This window comes from Rhineura floridana, chromosome 2, assembly GCF_030035675.1.
Source record: "Rhineura floridana isolate rRhiFlo1 chromosome 2, rRhiFlo1.hap2, whole genome shotgun sequence".
NCBI lineage: Eukaryota > Metazoa > Chordata > Lepidosauria > Squamata > Rhineuridae > Rhineura > Rhineura floridana.
Window position 1 is genome coordinate 11661444 of NC_084481.1, and position 18822 is coordinate 11680265.

Consider the following 18822-nt stretch of genomic DNA (forward strand, 5'->3'; position numbering starts at 1 on the left):
TCTGCAAGATCCCTGTGGAGGCAGTATACCTGGTAGGCAGAAAAAGGTACATCCAAGTTTGATTGCCAGAAGTTCCAACAGACAAGCCCTCCCACAATCTGCCTAGGCCTGTGGGGGAATAGAGGCCACTCCTGCAGAGGAGCAGGGAGAATCCTGTGAGCTAGCACAACTATCCAGAATGAAGGAGGAAGAGGTACAGTGGCCACTTCAGGGTGAGAAGAGGGGGCAGTGATCGTATTATATGAGTTATGAGTAGGGGTGGTTGGTTTTTCTAATCTTCAGTTCTCCACATTTCTGCAGCAAAAACAATTTAAATCCTCATGAAAATTCTCCAGCATTTTAGTGCCATTTTTTCCTAATAAACATGTTTTTGTAGGCAGTTTTGACTAACGTACACATTTTTGCAAGCCATTTCTCATCATATAATGAATTTTAATGTTATTTTCACTCATATATTCATCTTGATGCACACTTTCCCCTAACGTATGCGTCTTTGTAAACCTGGGTTGGGTTGGGGAACTGCACTGCAAAATTCAAATAAGTGTGAGTTTCAGTGGATGACTATGTTCTGGTTCTGATATTGTTTCAGAAAGTGCAAATTGGACAGATTCGGCTTGAAATGCAGACTGAATCGAAATTCTCCCCAATCCCTAGTTATGAGTAGCTGCTGTCCAGACACTGCTCAGATTGGAATAGGGCAGTTTTTTGTCCTGTGGCCGGAGCAAGAGATAGGTGCTCCAGTGTGGCTGAAGGACCAGGCAACATGGAGAAGTTGGTACTGATGCCAGGCCAATGGGCATGTGTTGTCTGTGTGGCAGAAGGTCGTCTCATGAGCCATGCTTGGGAAGCTAGAAGGCATGCAAAGAAGCAACTGGTTAGTGATGATTTGCCCTGGAGTGTAGGCACATGTGTAGAGGTAGCTCTTCTCCAGGTCTGGAATCAGCAGATTGCTTCAGGGGCTTCAGCCACTGGTTTTCACCCTTCTGATGATGCACAGCACCTAGCAGATGTCCAACAACATCAGCTGCTGGGCCTGGCCCATGTTTCAACTTTCTAGGGCCTACTTCAAAGCTCTCTACACTTACAAATTCAGTTTCCTTTAAAGTAATGCACCAAGACTCTGCTCTCTCTGGTTCAGACTAATGGAGGCTGCAGATCAGGCTGTTTACTATACTTGCAGAATGGCATAGTGCTTCTGACTAATTTGTGCAAAATGACATAACCCTGTGGGACATAGTTGTTCCAAGTTAACTAACATGGACAGTGTGAGCGGAACAGGGAGAACGTAAGGAAAATCATTTTTTAAAAAGGAATGCAGTTGTTTTATACAATATTGAAATGCAAAACAAGACCGTAACATACATTTATTTCCTTTTCTCTTTTGCTTTATTTTGTTTGATAGTGTTTATATATTTTTAGTAATTTCTTAAACTTTATATTATGCATTGGTTACATATGATTTTAAACATGATCTTTAATAAAAAAAAAGTTACTGCCAGCAGCTGTATTTTACAGGTCAAAGAAAGGCCTTTGCAGAAATGTGCATCCTCTGCATCTGAACATATCTGAATAACTGTCCAACATCTCGGTGATGGTCTGTGTGACGCCCTCCCCTGGTTCTCCCTGTCAGGTTCCCACCTGCTTGTGGCTACTGCCTTTCACTAGGCACCACCAGGGATACCACCAGTCCAGACCGTCCTTTATATGGTTTCTCACTCTGCTCTAGCACAGATCTCACTAGATCCCCCTGCTAGGCAGCACCACCAGTCACATCCTATAACCAATATTCCCAGAGACTTTGCCTGAGTCTCTCTCTAGGTGGTTACTTTTGTGACTGCGTGCTTATGCTGTTCCCAACCCCCTTGTATCTTTATAGATAATGCATACAACTCTGGGTTGCTCTGGATACTTGTAATGTTATTATTCCTCCCTTCACTGCTGCCACCATTAGATACTGTTTCTGTTCAGCCTTGGTAATTACCTTGCCCTCCCTTCTGGTATGTATATCCCCCAGCCAAGGATCAGGCCTTTGGTAAACCAAATAAGTATTTATTAAATATCAGAAATAACGAGATTAGTTTTAGAATGTTTCACAAGCGTATGGTTTCATCTATTCCTGTTTTGTACTTGCCTTATTATTAATCAGAACTCCAACTCCCGACCTCCCCCCTCAAACACCTCTTTCTCCACACTCCCAACATCCACCCAGATTCAACTGTCATTCTTCCATTTATACTCCCAGCCATTCAAATGCTCAGCCAATCACCCAGCATTCTACTGCTCATGTACTCCCCCCTCCTCTTTCACTCCACTTACCATATGTCTTCTATATAAACAGCACTTACCATATTTACCCTACAAGCAAGAACATCACAGTCTGTTCTATCTAAAAAGCATGCGCACACATATTTGGTAAAAGGCACCCTAAGAGCTACAAACACAATATATAAAATGATACACTCACTGTGCGTAGCTGCGGGTAGAAAAGTCACCATCTCCCATCACTATCAAGGCATTTCTTCTCAGCGCTTCCTTCCTCTTGCAGCGCCTTTGCAGCAAGTTGTTTCGGATAATGCGGAAAAATAGCTTGGTGCTCTCCTTTGCTGACACCTGCCCAAATGACATGATGACAGAGAAAGGAGATGTATATACAGAAAGCCTGATGAAAAATGTTACATTAGGGATAGCCAACGCTGTGCCCTCCAGATGCTGCTGGACTCATTCCCATCATCCCTTACCGTTGGTCATGCTGTTTGGTGGGCCTGAAAAATGGGAGCCCGACAGATTCCCCATCCCTCTGTTAAGGAATCAGTGGATGATGAAACTGACCTCTTATCTCCTTTTCTTCCCAAAAGAAAACAGACCAGTAAAGTGCATGATAACAGAAATTGAATCCAGACAAGATTGAGGTGCTAATATTTGGCAGATCCTAGGAGTTTGGGAGAGGTTGGTGACATGACAAAAGTTCAGCAAGTGGGTATCAAGCTTCTTTTAATAAAACATATTGAGTCCTGATGCATTTTGAGCAAGGGCAGTCTCCATGAGGCAGCATTAAGAACAAATTTTAAACTAGTTCCATTGTAAGATGATGACAGCTTGGGTCTGCATACCTCAAGGTCATATAAACGTAGGTACCCTGCAAGACAGAGAACCCATATAAAGTCTCCCTGCTCCACGGTAATCACAGAAAAGCTTCTAGATAGAAAATTATTTTCTTTGCCTCTAGAATACTTAAAGGTTAAAGGAATTAAACATATTTTTTTCTTCACCTTGTACCTTAGGAATTAGGGATTCACACCTGTGCAGAGTGGAGAGTGCAATAAAGGTGACTGTTATTATTTGGCAGTGATTTCAACACAAAAATTACAATCTGCATGTTACCAAACATTAAATGCCTATCAAGAAAAAGTAAACATTTATTCAATTGCCATAAATGAATGCCACTATTAAACGTCACCATAATAAATCACTTGAGAAACCTAAATATTACCTATTTTTATATCATAAGTATTTTCATAACACCCTTCAATATACTCCCAGGGTAGTTTACAAAAACAAATCAGAAACCAATTAGAATGTAAATACAGAAACTAAAACTGAAATTAGCCAGAAAATTAGAAAAGGAACCTAAAATAGTCAGAAGGATTAAAACTGGATCTAAGCTTGGGAAAGTAAAAATGTGTTTGCCTGGTGCCAAAGGGACAAAGTAGTTTTCTCTGGGGAGAGAACTCCACATACGGAGCGCCACCACTGAAAGGTCCTGTCTGGTAGTCACCCACCTCACCTCAAATGGTGAGGGCACCTGAAGGAGGCCCCCAGTCAAAGATCTTAATGTTAAAGTAGGTATATATGGAGCCAGATGGGCCTATAAGTAAAGGGATTTAAAGGTAAAAACAACCCAGCACTTTGAACTGGGCCTAGAAATGTACTGATTCTAGTACACAGGTTCCAATCCAGCTTTTAAATGTGTAGGAACATCTCCATATGCATCTCCATCAGCATCAAAAGTGGTGCATCTAGCTTGTTAATTGGGATGCTGCTTGCAGAAGAGCTTCTAAGGGCATTTTCTTAATCAGATGTTAGACACAAAATAAAATAATACAGTATACAAGAGGGACCTGCTATTCCATTTGATATTCCATTCTATTCCCCTCCCTCCTGGTTTTACATTTTATCCCCAAGGTTAGTCACTGTTCTGCCTCCACTGTGCATGCTCAATTCTCACTGGGCTGTTTTCCAGGGTTTCTCTCTCTCTCTCTCTCTCTCTCTCTCTCTCTCTCTCTCTCTCACACACACACACACACACACACACACACACACACACACACACAGAGAGAGAGAGAGAGAGAGAGAGAGAGAGAGAGAGAAGCCTGCTCATATCCCTCTCTGTATGTATGAATGACACCATTTTGGCTACTTAAGGATTGGCAGTTAGAGAAGCAAGTTCACTTTTAGTATATTATGTTTAAAATATCATCCTTACATTTCTAAGGAAAAAAAACCCCTCCCTTAACATGAATCAATCTGATATGCTAGAATGCAAAAATGGCCCCCACCCCCTAGTTTAAAAGGAAACTCCGTTCGTGATCAATAGACTAGGCAAACAAGGGAATGAATCCAGTACTTACTGGCACACAGTGCTCCACCACAGGATGAGACTTCTTGTGGGGCTTGCTTTGTTGTCCGGTAAAGAAACAGACTTGGCAAAGGTCAAAGTTCAGGCACTTCAGACAACGATACCTGGCCAGAAAAGAAAAGAAAAGAAAACCCAGTAGGTATCACATTCACTAGCAGTAGCTTAAAAATGGTTCAACTCACTCAAAAGGAATATCCATGAGTAAATGAAACAATAAACACCAGTGGAGGCTTTCCTATAGCTCCAAGGAGGTAAAGGCATCCTTCCCCAGTCCATCACTTCTGAAGCTAGAGTCCTTGGACAATTAAGCTGCTGGACTGGTGAATGGCATTGGCCAAACTATTATTTTGCAGACATGTAATTGAAAAACTGTATTTTGCCAAATAGTACTTCAGCTGAAATCCCAGCTCACCCAGGGACATTGTGACGCAACGTTTTAAGAACGTAAGACGAGCCCTGCTGGATCAGGCCAGCGGCCCATCTAGTCCAGCATCCTGTCCTCACAGTGACCAACCAGATGCCTGTGGGAAGGCAAAAAGCAGGGTCTGAGCTCTCTCTTTTTGAAAATAGATGTTATCTTTGGAGAGTAGTGTGGAGAACGCTGATCTCTTAACACACATTTTTCTCTCCTTGGGCAAACTGGGAAGGGGGGGAGATAGTTCTACAAGCTTTTGGAATGGATCAGTTTGAGTGGGGGAAAGCTGATGGTGGTGACACCTCTGACATCACCAACAATACCGAGCTCTGGCTGAAGTTAATCTCTACCTTACACACTCATCTTGCCCTAGGCTGCTATACAAAATTCTTTGATCTATATTCATAAAGATTTAAGAAGACCAGAAACCTGTAGTTTCTGACCACCTGACCTCTCATAACTTTTCCATAACAAAAAGTAGTCTGATGCCTACTTTGGGAAATCCTTTCAAAAATGAGGAACACATACTGGACACTTTTCTCTCTGTGTGTGTTGGGGACACACAGTTTAATGGGAAGATTACCTAAAATGGGGTTCAAGAGACCAAGGATGCACTAACAGGACAATCCAACTCAGGGGAAGCCGGCAGAAGGGGAGCTGGCTCCAGAAGAGTCAGCAGGAAGGTCCATGACATCCAATCGCTGTTTGGAAGCCACCGGGTCAGCTGGAGTGTCACCTCAGACTGAAGATGCATGCAGGGATTAGAAAGTAAAAGCCAGCTCTCACCAATACCCCTAAATTGAGAGTAAGCACTCTCAACTGACTTTCACGGCAGTTATTTTCTTAGACTGACCTTTTTCCTGGTGCAACTTTTGCCTGGATTGAGACCTGCAGGAGTGCTCCAAACATGAGTTGGATGTGGCCTAAGTCCTCCCCCCAGCCCCTCTTACGACATGCCCCTGGAACACTCCTTTTGGGGGGCTTCTGCCAGCTTCCGCTGGCTCCCCTTCCGCCTGGCTGGGTTTCCTCGGTGGACCCCCAGCTGACCCAGCTGAGTCCTGGCCTCTGCCATGGCTAAGCTGGAATGAGGGGCTTCTGCTGGCATAGCCCAGCAGAGCCCAGCTGTGTCAGGACCCAACCAGCTTAGCTGGGGGTCCGCCATATCCAACTCCCCTCAGCCCAGCATAAATAGCAGTTGGATTGTGCCCTAGGACATCTCAGGGGAATCATCAGGGGAGAGGGGAATCCAAAAACAAGAATGACATTCAGATTTCCTAAAAACTATAAAACTAACCACTTAGGGCACAATCCAACTTGCATTTAGCTTGGGCTGATGGGAGTTGGATGCAGAGGATCTCCAGCTGAGCGGAGCCGGCATAAGCTGGTGTAAGACCTGAAAAAGGGGTGTGTTGGGGGGGTGTAAGGGGAGGGGCTGAGTGGAGGTTGTGATGTTCCTATATTAATGTATATATGGTAAGTGTTGGTTGTTTAGAAGATATATGGTAAGTAGTGAAAGAGGAGGGGGAGTGAATGGGCAGTAGAATGCTAGATGATTGGCTGAGTGTTTAAAATGGCTGAACGTATAAAAGGAAGAGTGAGAGTGGAATCAGGGGGGAGAAGAGAACTGAGTGGGTTGCTTGGTGGGGTTTAGAGAGTTGTTTGACAGGAGAGAGTGGAGAAGGAGGGAGGTGGAGTTCGGATTAGTATTGAGTAAAACCATATGCTTATGTGCTTTAAGAAGAAATCTTGTTAATCTTGTTAGCTTTGTTATCTTTAATAAATACTTAATTTAGTTTACCAAAGGCCTGATCCTTGACTGGGGTTTCACAGACCAGAAGGGAGGGTAAGGTAATGACCAAGGCTGAAGGGGAACTGTAACAAATGTTGGCAGCGGTGAAGAGAATAACAATACCAGTATTCAGAGTCTCTGGGAATACTAGTATTAGGACGTGACTGGTGGTTGCCTAGCAGGGGGATCTGTTGAGATCTGTGCTAGAGCGGGGAGAGAAACAATAAAAAAGGACAGTCCGGACTGGTGGAGTCCCTGGTGGTGCCTAGAGACAGGCAGTAACCACGAGCAGGTAGGAACCTGACAGGGAGAGCCAGGGAAGGATGCCTCACACATGGTGGTAGCGGTGGGATACGAACAACAGAGAATCCAGATACGAACAACAGAGAATCCAGATCCGAACAAAGGAGACTACGTCACAGGTGTTGGCTGTAGCAGTGAGATACGAATACTAGAGAATCCCTACCAGTGGTGTGGCAAACAGAAATAACAAAACAAGATTACTTGTGAGAGTGACTGGCAAAGAGTGTGTGGCAAAGAGTGAGTGAACTCAAACACCATGGCTGAATATATAAAAATGAAAAGAGAGGAGCTGGTGGAAAAGTGCATAACATTCAATTTACCTCACGAGGGTAAAGGGGTAGATGAATTGAGGGTAGCACTTATAGGATTTGCAACTGCCCAGCAAAAACAACCTGTCAGAGAAGAGACCCCAGAAGGATATTTAAGCAATCCCGCTTATATAGAGTACTTGAGAGAGAAGTTGAGGATGGAAACTGAGAGAATGAGGATGGAGGCTGAGGAAAAAGACAAACAGCGGGTCTTTGAGGCTGAGGAAAAAGACAAACAGAGGGAGTTGGAAACTGAGAAGTTGAGAATGGGGTTTGAGGAGAGGGAGAAGCAACGAGCAGTAGATGCCGAATTACAAGTAGAAAAGTTAAAATTTGAAAGAGAGAAGTTTCATTCTGATGAAACAAGAAAGGACAGAGATGGAGCAAGAATAAAAATTACTCCAAAGGACTTTGCTGTCTATGAGCCTGGTCAAGATCCTCAAATTTACCTCAGCACCTTTGAAAAAGCAGCTCAGTTGTGGGGGCTACCTGAAGATAAATACATGCAGTATTTATCAAACCTGATTAAAGGGGAATTGGCTGAGGTATACCCATATTTCCCCTCAGACAGGCCCGTCACCTATGCTGAATTCAAAGAAGCAGTGTTTAAAAGATTCAGACTGGGGCCTGATTATTTTAGAAAGCTTTTCAGAAATTGCCAGATACAGACAGGGAGGTCTTTTGTGGAGCTGGGGGCAAAACTGATGGACATATTTGGGAAATGGCTGACAAGTGCAAAAGCTCAGTCTGTGGAGGAGGTGAAAAACCTCATGATATTGGATCAATTATACCATCAGTTACCACCAGAAATAAGGCTCCTGGTCAAGGACCGTTCCCCTACATCGGTGCAGGAGGCCGCAGAGCTGGCGGATCACTTCACCTCCAACAGAACTGGCTGGGTGGGGAAAACATCAAGAGATTTTAAACCCAGACCATATAACGCTGGCAGAAGGGATGTGGTACCACAGAGAGTGAGTCCTCCAGTAAAATCTGAAGGGCACAGGACACCCCAGAGTGGATCTGTGTACCCTAAAAGTGAGGAGAAATTATGCTACAAATGTGGTAGACCGGGGCACCTACGTTTTCAATGTGAGGTTGCCAACCCCATTAGTAATCCTGCTCAGACAAGGGCAGTGAAAACAGAGCCCAAGGCTTTAGAAACAGCGAAAAAGGTTCAGTTCTGCCAGATAAACTGGACAGAAGTAACAGACCTTGATTCAAGTCTGAGAGAGGAAGTGAGTGTACAAGGGGCAAATTATTGGGCATTGCTTGATACTGGTGCCACTCAGACATTACTGAGGCCAGATTTAATAAAATCTGAGGTAATATTACCTCAGGAAACTGTGACTATCCAAGGAGTGAGGGGTCAACCAGAAAGTTGGCCTGTGGCCCTGGTGGAAATGACTTGGAGAGGCCGAGAGGGCTGATATAAAGTAGGCATTAATGCCCAGCAACAAGAACCAGTAATACTGGGAAGAGATGTAATGGGCACCCAAGGAAAGATCTATGTAGTGACCAGACAGCAAATTGGCAGAGAAAAAGAAGCCATATTAAGGGGGGCTGAAACAAACAGGGTGGAATCTGTTAGCCAGCCTCAGGTCACCATAGCAACCACTAGCAGGCCTGCTGAAGGAGACAAACTGTATCAAGTGGTCTCTGATAATGATGAGGCAGATCAATTCAGGGAAGAGCTGCATAAAGATATAAGTTTGAAGCAGATAAAGGAACAAGCTCTGACCCAACAGATTCCTTTCACTGACAAACTGAGGAATCAAGTTGTGTGTGAGAATGGGATTTTATATAGACTGTGGATGCCTGCTGAGAGAAAGGATGAATGTGAACCAGTGAAGCAACTGATAGTACCTAGCAAATACAGAACCAGATTGCTAGAGGTAGCCCACGATGTCCCATGTGCAGGACATCTGGGAATAAAAAAGACCAAGAGGAGATTGGCAGCACACTATTATTGGCCAAACATCTCCAAAGATGTAAAACAACATTGTCTATCTTGTGGTATATGCCAAAAGGTGGGAAAAAGTGGAGTAAAGACGAAGGCACCCTTAAAGCCCCTTCCTATAATTGGACAACCCTTTTATAGAGTGGGAATAGATTTGGTGGGCCCTTTTTCCAAACCCACAAGGCATGGCAAGAAATATCTAGTGGTGGTGGTGGATTTTGCCACCAGGTACCCAAACGCAGAAGCACTAAGATCCGTGGAAGCCCCTGTAGTGGCAGAGGCTTTATTAAAAATCTTTATGAGGCTGGGTTTCCCTCATGAAGTGCTGACGGATCAAGGCAGTGTATTCATGGGAGAAGTGATGCAATGTATGTGGAAATGTTGTGGTCTAAAACATCTAAAGACCACTACTTACTATCCCGCCACTAATGGGTTAACAGAGAGATTCAATGGCGTTTTGAAGGGCATGATCAGAAGCTATGTTCAAGATCACCCACAAGACTGGGATGAACGGTTGGGATGCTTCTTATTTGCATATAGAGAAGCCCCTCAAGAGTCAACAGGCTTCTCACCCTTTGAACTCATGTTCACTAGAAAAGTGAGGGGACCTTTGGAACTATTAAAAAATTCATGGGAAGGAACCCTGGGAGAGTACAAAACTTCTGTAGTAGATTTTGTATTGGAATTCCGCAATAAATTAACATCAGTGATGGAAGTGGTGAAAGAGAATCTCAGTCAAGCTCAGCAGAAGCAAAGTTACTGGTATGACAGAACAGCCAGGGAACGTGTGTATGATGTGGGAGATATGGTTATGGCGTTCATACCCAGGAAACATGACAAATTACAGGCTAACTGGGAAGGACCATATACCATCAGAGAAAGGCTTGACACAGTGACGTATGTAATCACCACAGACCAATTAAACAAAAGCAAAGTGGTTCATGTAAATATGTTGAAGCCTTACCATACCAGGGATGCACAGGTGTTGCAAGTTACCTTATTCCCTGAGGGAAGTGGGCCTGAACTTCCAGATTTGGTACAGGAAAGCAAAGACAAAGGAGGGGTAGATCAAGTGGAATGGTCAGAGGAGGTGAAGGAGGAAGTAAGAGAAGAGATTCTGAGAGTTTTGAAAACCTATAGGAATCTCTTTAGCAACAAACCTGGCCGAACCAGTATAGTTATACATTCCATTGATACTGGAGATCATGCCCCAATCAGATCTGTTCCGTACCGTGTGAATGGGAAAGTTTTGAATGAGATCATAAAGGAGGTGGAAGATATGCTGGAATTAGGAGTGATCAGGGAATCCATCAGTCCCTGGGCCTCAGGTATTGTCCTGGTTCCGAAAAAAGATGGAACGACAAGGTTTTACATTGATTATTGGCTAATCAATAAAATTACTGTCCCAGATGCGTATCCTATGCCTAGGGTAGACGCAATGTTAGAGTTATTGGGGGCAGCAACCATTATCTCTACACTAGATCTCTGTAAAGGATTTTGGCAAATGGAACTAGACGAGCAATCCAGAGCCAAAACTGCCTTCAGTACACCAGATGGGTTATATGAGTTTGTGACCTTACCCATGGGACTAAGGAACTCACCAAGTTCATTTCAGAGGCTAATCAATACTGTGTTGCGAGGCATGTCAGATTTTGCAGTGGCCTATATCGATGACGTGGCCATTTTTAGCAAGTCGGTGCCTGAGCATGTCCAACACCTGACAACAGTATTGGAGGCCTTAAGAAAAGCAGGCCTCACAATAAAAGCTAAGAAATGCCAGTTTGGACTAAAGGAAGTAATCTATTTAGGACATAAGGTGGGGAGTGGGAAAATCACCCCCTTATGGAGCAAGGTGGAGGCAATACAAGCGTGGCCGATCCCCTTAACCAAAAAACAAGTAAGGGCATTTCTGGGTGTGGCTGGATTTTATAGGAAGTTTGTGAGAAATTTTGGGGAAATAGCAACCCCCTTGCATGAATTAACAAAGAAGAAGTGTTCTGAGCGTGTGGTATGGACGGATGAATGTCAGAAGGCTTTTGATCTACTGAAGCAAGCCTTGTGCCAAGGACCCATATTAATAGCACCAGACTATGAGAAACCATTCATCGTGGCTACAGATGCGTCGGACCTGGCGCTGGGAGTCGTCTTGCTGCAGGAGAGAGAAGGCACCAGACATCCAGTGGCGTACCTGAGTCGCAAGCTGACACCGAGGGAGAAAAACTATTCGTCGGTCCAGAAGGAGTGCCTAGCGGTCGTGTGGGGACTGAACAAGTTGCGCCCATACGTGTGGGGACGAAGATTCACAGTGACTACGGATCATCGGGCCTTGTTATGGTTGCAGACTATGAAAAACCATAACACTATGCTGCAGAGGTGGTCCTGGGCCCTACAGGACTATCAAGTGGACTTCCAGTTCATCAAAGGCAAGGACAATGTACTGGCCGATGGACTTTCCAGGCAAGTGGCTGGGACTGCAGTGACGTGACCAGACGGAGGAACAAAGAAACACATTTTCCCCATAGAGACTTTTATTTGTTAACGTGACGTATAAATCCTGGAACAGGAATAATACTCTGCCATTGTTTTAAGGGGGGGGGAAATGTGATGTTCCTATATTAATGTATATATGGTAAGTGTTGGTTGTTTAGAAGATATATGGTAAGTAGTGAAAGAGGAGGGGGAGTGAATGGGCAGTAGAATGCTAGATGATTGGCTGAGTGTTTAAAATGGCTGAACGTATAAAAGGAAGAGTGAGAGTGGAATCAGGGGGGAGAAGAGAACTGAGTGGGTTGCTTGGTGGGGTTTAGAGAGTTGTTTGACAGGAGAGAGTGGAGAAGGAGGGAGGTGGAGTTCGGATTAGTATTGAGTAAAACCATATGCTTATGTGCTTTAAGAAGAAATCTTGTTAATCTTGTTAGCTTTGTTATCTTTAATAAATACTTAATTTAGTTTACCAGAGGAGCAGGAAGTGGTGGTGTCAAGACTCCCAGTGAAGCCCCTCCCATCCTCGGTCCCATGGAACCTGATGTTTGTCTTACCTTAACCATTCATTCCTCCTCATGCCTTACCCTCTCTCATCTGCACATCCCATTTTTCTGCCTCACTTCAATTTCTCAGCATCCTAGCAGCCTCTGAGCAGAATGAACAGGATGCTCTGGGGCTATCCATCTGTCAGATATCTCCTTTACAGGTCTATTGTTAGGGTTCTATAGTTTGTCTCAAAACAAGCAACTGGCCTGTAATCTTCAGGAGATGCACCATCTGTCCAGTTCCACATTGCACGGTAGCTGGGTTACCTGAAGTAAGTCTGCGAGCAGATTTCTCACACCATTTCGAGTGATATGAGTACAGGGGAACTGTAACAAATGGTGGCAACGGTGAAGAGAATAACAATATCAGTATTCAAAGTCTCTGGGAATACTAGTATTAGGACGTGACTGGTGGTTGCCTAGAAGGGGGATCTGTTGAGATCTGTGCTAGAGCGGGGAGAGAAACAATAAAAAAGGACAGTCCGGACTGGTGGAGTCCCTGGTGGTGCCTAGAGACAGGCAGTAACCACGAGCAGGTAGGAACCTGACAGGAAGAGCCAGGGAAGGACGCCTCACAGAGGTCACATCCAATTCACATTCAGAGAGTTCCTGCAGGTCCTAATCCAGGCAAACGTTATGCTGGGAAAAAGGTCAGTCTAAGAAAATAATTGCAATAGAAGTCAGTGAAGAGGGCTTACTCCCCAACAGGGAGTTACTTTCTGTTCCCTGCGCACAGCTCCCAGCTGAGCTGGCGTTCAGCCAATCCAGAGGCTCCTGAATGGCAACTGGATGCGGCGGAACTTTATACCATCTTCTTGTGCTCCAGCACGACTTAAAGGCAGTTTCCCCTAAGTTGGATTCCTCTGCCCATGTTGCTTTAGCCTTTGAATAGGCTATTCCCCAAATATGGAGCCCATCTACACACATTGGTTTTCTTTAACTATGATAGATTTTCCCAAAGGGTGCTAAGAACTCTGTTAGAGATCTCTAGTCTCCCTTTACATTACTCCAGTTCTCAGGCTTACTTACAGAGAGGAACTGGCTGTTACACCAGCTTGACCATAAGGTTCTTGGACCATAAGGATTTCGACACAGTGGTTCCAACTTAACAAGCATACCTGGGCTGTGATATTGATTATAATGGCCATACATTGCTGAAATACACATAAACACACTACATTAAAGCTCTGATTACAATGCAACCCACCTTAGTCCGGTGATGGGAAAGCTCTTACAGATGTTACATTTGACCTGGTGCATGACCATTTCTGTTGCTGACAATCTGTGGCAGGTAGGGAGCCAGAGGAGGATGGCAGGTTCAGACTGGAGCCAAGCCAAGAATCTCTCTTCATCAATTGTGGAACTCAGAACCTAGAAGAGAATACCAGTCCTTTCACTTAACACGTAACACAAAGTCTGGCTCTTCATTGGGACCAAATATTGCAAGGAGTAACCCACAGATTTCCATGAGCCTGTGTTGAGATCTAATCTCTAATTGCAAAATAATCCAAATAAGTCATACTCAGAAGAGACCCTTCACAATCGATGGACTTAGGTTTGCAATCAAACTGGATGCATGTGATGTTGATCCAGGCACACTTCCCCTTTGGGGCTACTAGTGCCGTGCAACTGGATTGGGTCCTTTTTGTTTCTCTGTCAACAATGGAAGAAGGGAGGTCTGTCTTCTTAATGTTCAACTATATCTATCTGGCTGGTTGGCTGGCTGGCAAAAAGGCCCTTCTTGAAAGGGGAAATATCCAAGTTGCACTAATCAATACCTTTTCATTCTTATACTGATCTTTAAGAACCCAATTATCGATGTGTTTTGTGGAAAGTGTATGAGAAAACATTCAAAGCTGTTGTAAGATGGGACTTAGAAAGCAATAAAGCAGATTTTGCTGCTATTCTTGAGAAAGTCTATTCGATGTGGCCTTTAGGAGGCTGGCAGCCTCCGTAACGTGGTCACCCTATCAGATTCTATTTTAAAGACAGCATGAGATCATCAAGTACATTCAATCCTTTCACATTTTTGGAGCTATATCATCCAGAACCTGTGAGTTTACAATGTGAATATTCCTAAAACAGTGTCAGTTGTGATTGCTGTGGGTATTTCCCCTCTTCTTGATTGTGCTACTCTGCTGGGGTGGCAATGGATGTGCCTACTCTACCAGGTTTTCAAGAAAGAGTGTCTCAATGGCTTGATACTTGTGAAAGGTAACAACGGAGTAGAAAGAATCTGGAAGCAGGGGCATACTAGGTATTTAAAGGCCTTCCTGCATAGGCCTATGACACAAATTTCCATAAAAGTTGCTAACTTATGTGGGTATTTAGAAATTAAGATGGTGGGTGGCTAGGAGTCTCACCAGCACTGCGCTTTTCAGTGCACCCAGCCACCTTATCAGCAAAGTTAAAAATAAAGTTTTTTTCAAAAGTGGAGCAGATCTGGAGTCTACCACAGAAGAAGGGGGCTTGTAACAACGCCCTTGTGCAGGAGAAAGTACCAGACCCTAAAGGTCTTTGGAAGGCTACTAAAATATTCAGTTGCAAAGAATGTGTCATGATCCTGGAGACATACTCTCCTTCCTCAGGGATTCAGATTGGAGAAAGCAATTTGCCATCAGGGCCCAGATATACATAACCAACGAGAAGCACTTGCACAGGAAGTGCCCATTCTGTCACTGCCTCTCCAGCCCAAGGACATTGTGCTGCCCTCCTCTATCTGGGAAGACTCCAGCTCAGAAGTCCCTAGGTGCAGCCACAGTCTTCCCCACTCTGTTGGCGTCGACTCCTCTTACCAAAGGTGGAGCTAACAACACCATACATTTAAAGCATATGACTTCCCCAAACAATCCTGGGGACTGTTGTTTGTTAAGGGTGCTGGGAATTATAGCTCTGTGAGGGGTAAACTACAGTTCCCAAGATTCTTTGGGAGAAGCCATGTGCTTTAAATGTATGTTGGGGATGCTGCCTGACATAAAGCTGAGGAACTTATTTAAGCAACATCATATTTAAGCAGCATCTGTGGTCTGCTCTTATGGAGTCTTCAGCCTGACTCCTCCACTGAGCTATCCAGGGTACCACTGAAGCCTCGCCTCTTCTGAGGCTGTTGCCCAAAACTGAACAGAAAGCCTCTTGTGGTGTTGATAGTCTCCAAGGTCCATAAGCTGAGAAATTAATTGGATCTGCAAAATGGTCCCTTACAGGAGATGTTGCTTGGTGACCAAGAAAAACAAAGGCACTGTGCAATTAAAGCATACGGGTGCCCATCTTATCTTAGAAGTGCATTTTCTGCCAATGTAGATAGCTATATATAATTCCAGCTGGATTCAATATTGCATTCTGACTTACCCCACTGAAACAACTCTGTACTGCAATGTCCACATTAGACAGGTTACGGCATTCTCCTACCACTGCCAGGACCTGCAAAATGCACTATTACTAGAAGCCCTCAAGAAAAGTCCTTTGCAATCACAATTCTTAACTAAAGGCAACAAGGAGAGGCTAAATATGAGTAAATAAAAGTGAAAAACCATTTCTGTCCTGACTAGAAAGACAGTTTTATTTCAGGTCTCACATCTGAAATGTTAACTCAAAGGATGTATGCTGAAATGTCAGATCACTGTCATGACCTAGAGCTCTGACTTTCTATCCCTGAAGGGAAGAGGCCATGGATACAGAGGACATATTGGACTGGGAGGAGAATGTAACCTCAAAACCAGCCTTTGACATCCCTGCCTCTTAGGAGTTCCACCACTAAAGGAACCTGAAGATGTCACATTGGCCTTCCTCAGATTCTCGAGAACTCCAGCTCAGGTGCCTTAGTAGAACTCCTGCCTCCTCTGCATCACTAGAGTGAATGATTTCTACAACAGGCTGTGCTCCTTTAAGAACACAGCAGTGGTTCTTAACCTTTTTTGGGGTCACAGACCCCTTTCAGAATCTGATGAAAGCTTTGGACCCCCACGAATAAATACAATTTATTTTATTGCATTTGAATTTTTTTTTTTTTGCATCCAATTCATGGACCCCCTGAGGCTCATCCATGGACCCTCTAGGGCAGCCTTTCCCAACTAGTGGGCCACCAGATGTTGTTGGACCACAATTCCCATCTTTCCTGACCATTGGCAATGCTGGCTGAGGCTGATGGGAGTTGTGGTTCAACAACATCTGGTGGCCCACTAGTTGGGAAAGGCTGCTCTAGGGGTATATGCACCAAAAGGCAAGAACCCCCAGAATAAAGGTCCTCATTCATTAGGGGAGGGGCTAGTTGCTCAGAGGAGGCTGCAGTCCTGTTAAAGACTCAGAGTTTGCTGGTTGTTGGAACGACATTCAAGTCTGCCTTGTCTGACTTCTAACCTAGGTTCTACTCGGAGCTATCCAGGGTGCTACTAACCTTGCCTATTTGTCTTTTAGACCCTGACTTCTGCCTTGCCCCTCTGAACCTATCCTTGTCTGTCCTTGCCTTGCTGGAACCTGACCTTTGCTTGACCCGACACTTTCTCCTCAGTGTTATATTGGTATCAGTGGCATGTGATTCAGTGTCCCTAGGCTCTAGGACCATAGCCAGCTGCTTTATAGCAAGTCAAACCATTCGTCTATCTAACACATCATTATCTATGCTGGCAGGGAACAGCTCTCCATTTTTTCAGGCCAGAGTCTTTCCCAGTGGTACCTGGAGGCGCCTAGGATTGAAACTGGAACCTTCTGCATGCTAAGCAGGTGGTCTACCACACTGAGTTGTGGTCCTTCACTTCCCTCCCACTCGGACTAAAACCCTGTCCCCCTGCAGCAGAACATGCACCGATCATCACCATCAGGCTGATACTCTTCATCTTTTGGTTTTGGGGGATTTTAACCTGCATGCTGAGGCGGCTCTCATAGGAAACCATGACTTCCTGGGAACTGCACCTTAGTAATTCTGGGCCCACCCATGTAGCTGGTCATGCTCTTGACCTTGTATTTGCCTCGGGAGGGGGAGGTAGTGCTCTGAAAATGGGGGTTATTTCTTCAGACCCCGTGTCATGGTCAGATCACTATCTGGTAAAAATGGACCTCTTATTGCCGCACACCCTTCGCAGGGGACAGGGACCTATTAGGATGGTCCGCCCCAGATGTCTGATGGAACCAATAGGATTCCTGAATGCACTGGGAGATTTGGAGCTGACTGAAGACCGCCCGGTCGAAACCCTGGTGACAGAGTGGAATAGAGAGATCACCGGGGCAATAGACCGGGTGGCCCCAAAACGTCCTCTCCCCCTGAATAGAGCTCAAATCGCGCCATGGTATACACCACGGTTGCAGGGTTTGAAGCAGGAGGTGAGACGACTAGAACGCCGGTGGCGGAAATCTCGCTCTGAAGATGATCGGACACGGGTTAGAGTAGCAATAGCGGCCTACCAAGTGGCAACAGAGGCAGCAAAGAGGGGTTTCTTTGCTGCTTCTATTGCATCTGCAGAATGTTGTCCCAGGAGGTTGTTCCAAGTGGTCTGAAGCCTGGTCGGTCCAGTTGCGCAGGAACCCTTGGAGCACTCTAAAGCCTCCTGTGACGCATTTGCAAAACATTTTGCTGATAAAATCGATCGTCTGAAGAGTTCGATTCCGTACGCCGTGGACACAGGAAGCGGGTCAGAGTTGGCCAGCTGCAATCCGGTCCGGTGGGATCGGTTTCAGCCTCTTGCCTCTGAGGAAGTGGACAAGGTGCTCTCTACTGTGAGACCGACCACCTGTTTGTTTGATCCTTGCCCCACATGGCTCATTATGAGCTGTAAAGAGAGACTGAGCGAAGGGATCAAGACGGTGGTAAATGCCTCCTTGGAAGAGGGGGCACTGCCATCTGCCCTCAAGGAGGCGGTAATAAAACCCATCTTAAAGAAGTCCTCCTTGGATCCCCAAGATTTGAATAACTTCTGCCGAGTCTCCAGTTTACCATTTCTGGGCAAGGTGATTGAGCGAGTGGTGGCCAAACAGTTACAGACACACTTGGAGGAAGCGGATTATTTAGATCCATTCCAATCGGGCTTCAGGACTGGACATGGAACTGAAACAGCCTTGGTCGCCCTGGTGGATGATTTGAGGAGGGCGTTGGATAGGGGTGAATACTCATTCCTCGTCCTCCTGGATCTCTCTGCGGCTTTTGATACCGTCGACCACGGTATCCTTTTGGATCGCCTGGAGAGATTGGGAATTGGGGGCACTGTGCTACAGTGGTTCCGATCCTTTCTCTCTGATAGGCACCAACGAGTAGCAGTGGGGGAGGAGGTTTCAGACCTCTTAATTGTGGTGTGCCACAGGGCTCTATCCTCTCTCCCATGCTATTTAATATCTATGTAAAGCCGCTGGGGGCCATCATCAGGAGATTTGGGTTGCAGTGCCACCAATATGGGGA

At 45.1% G+C, this 18822-nt stretch overlaps 1 protein-coding gene across 1 annotated transcript in view; it reads right to left on the bottom strand.

The window, feature by feature from the left end:
* The window catches only part of DYTN (dystrotelin), a 59737-nt gene that overhangs the window by 22360 nt on the left and 18555 nt on the right, over positions 1–18822 (bottom strand). Inside the window, exons 6-9 of the mRNA XM_061607505.1 lie at positions 15786–15857; positions 13645–13808; positions 4629–4740; positions 2465–2610 (exon numbers count right to left, since the gene is read on the bottom strand). Of these exons, the coding sequence (XP_061463489.1) occupies positions 2465–2610; positions 4629–4740; positions 13645–13808; positions 15786–15857 (494 nt within the window). The remainder of the gene's footprint in view (positions 1–2464; positions 2611–4628; positions 4741–13644; positions 13809–15785; positions 15858–18822) is intronic.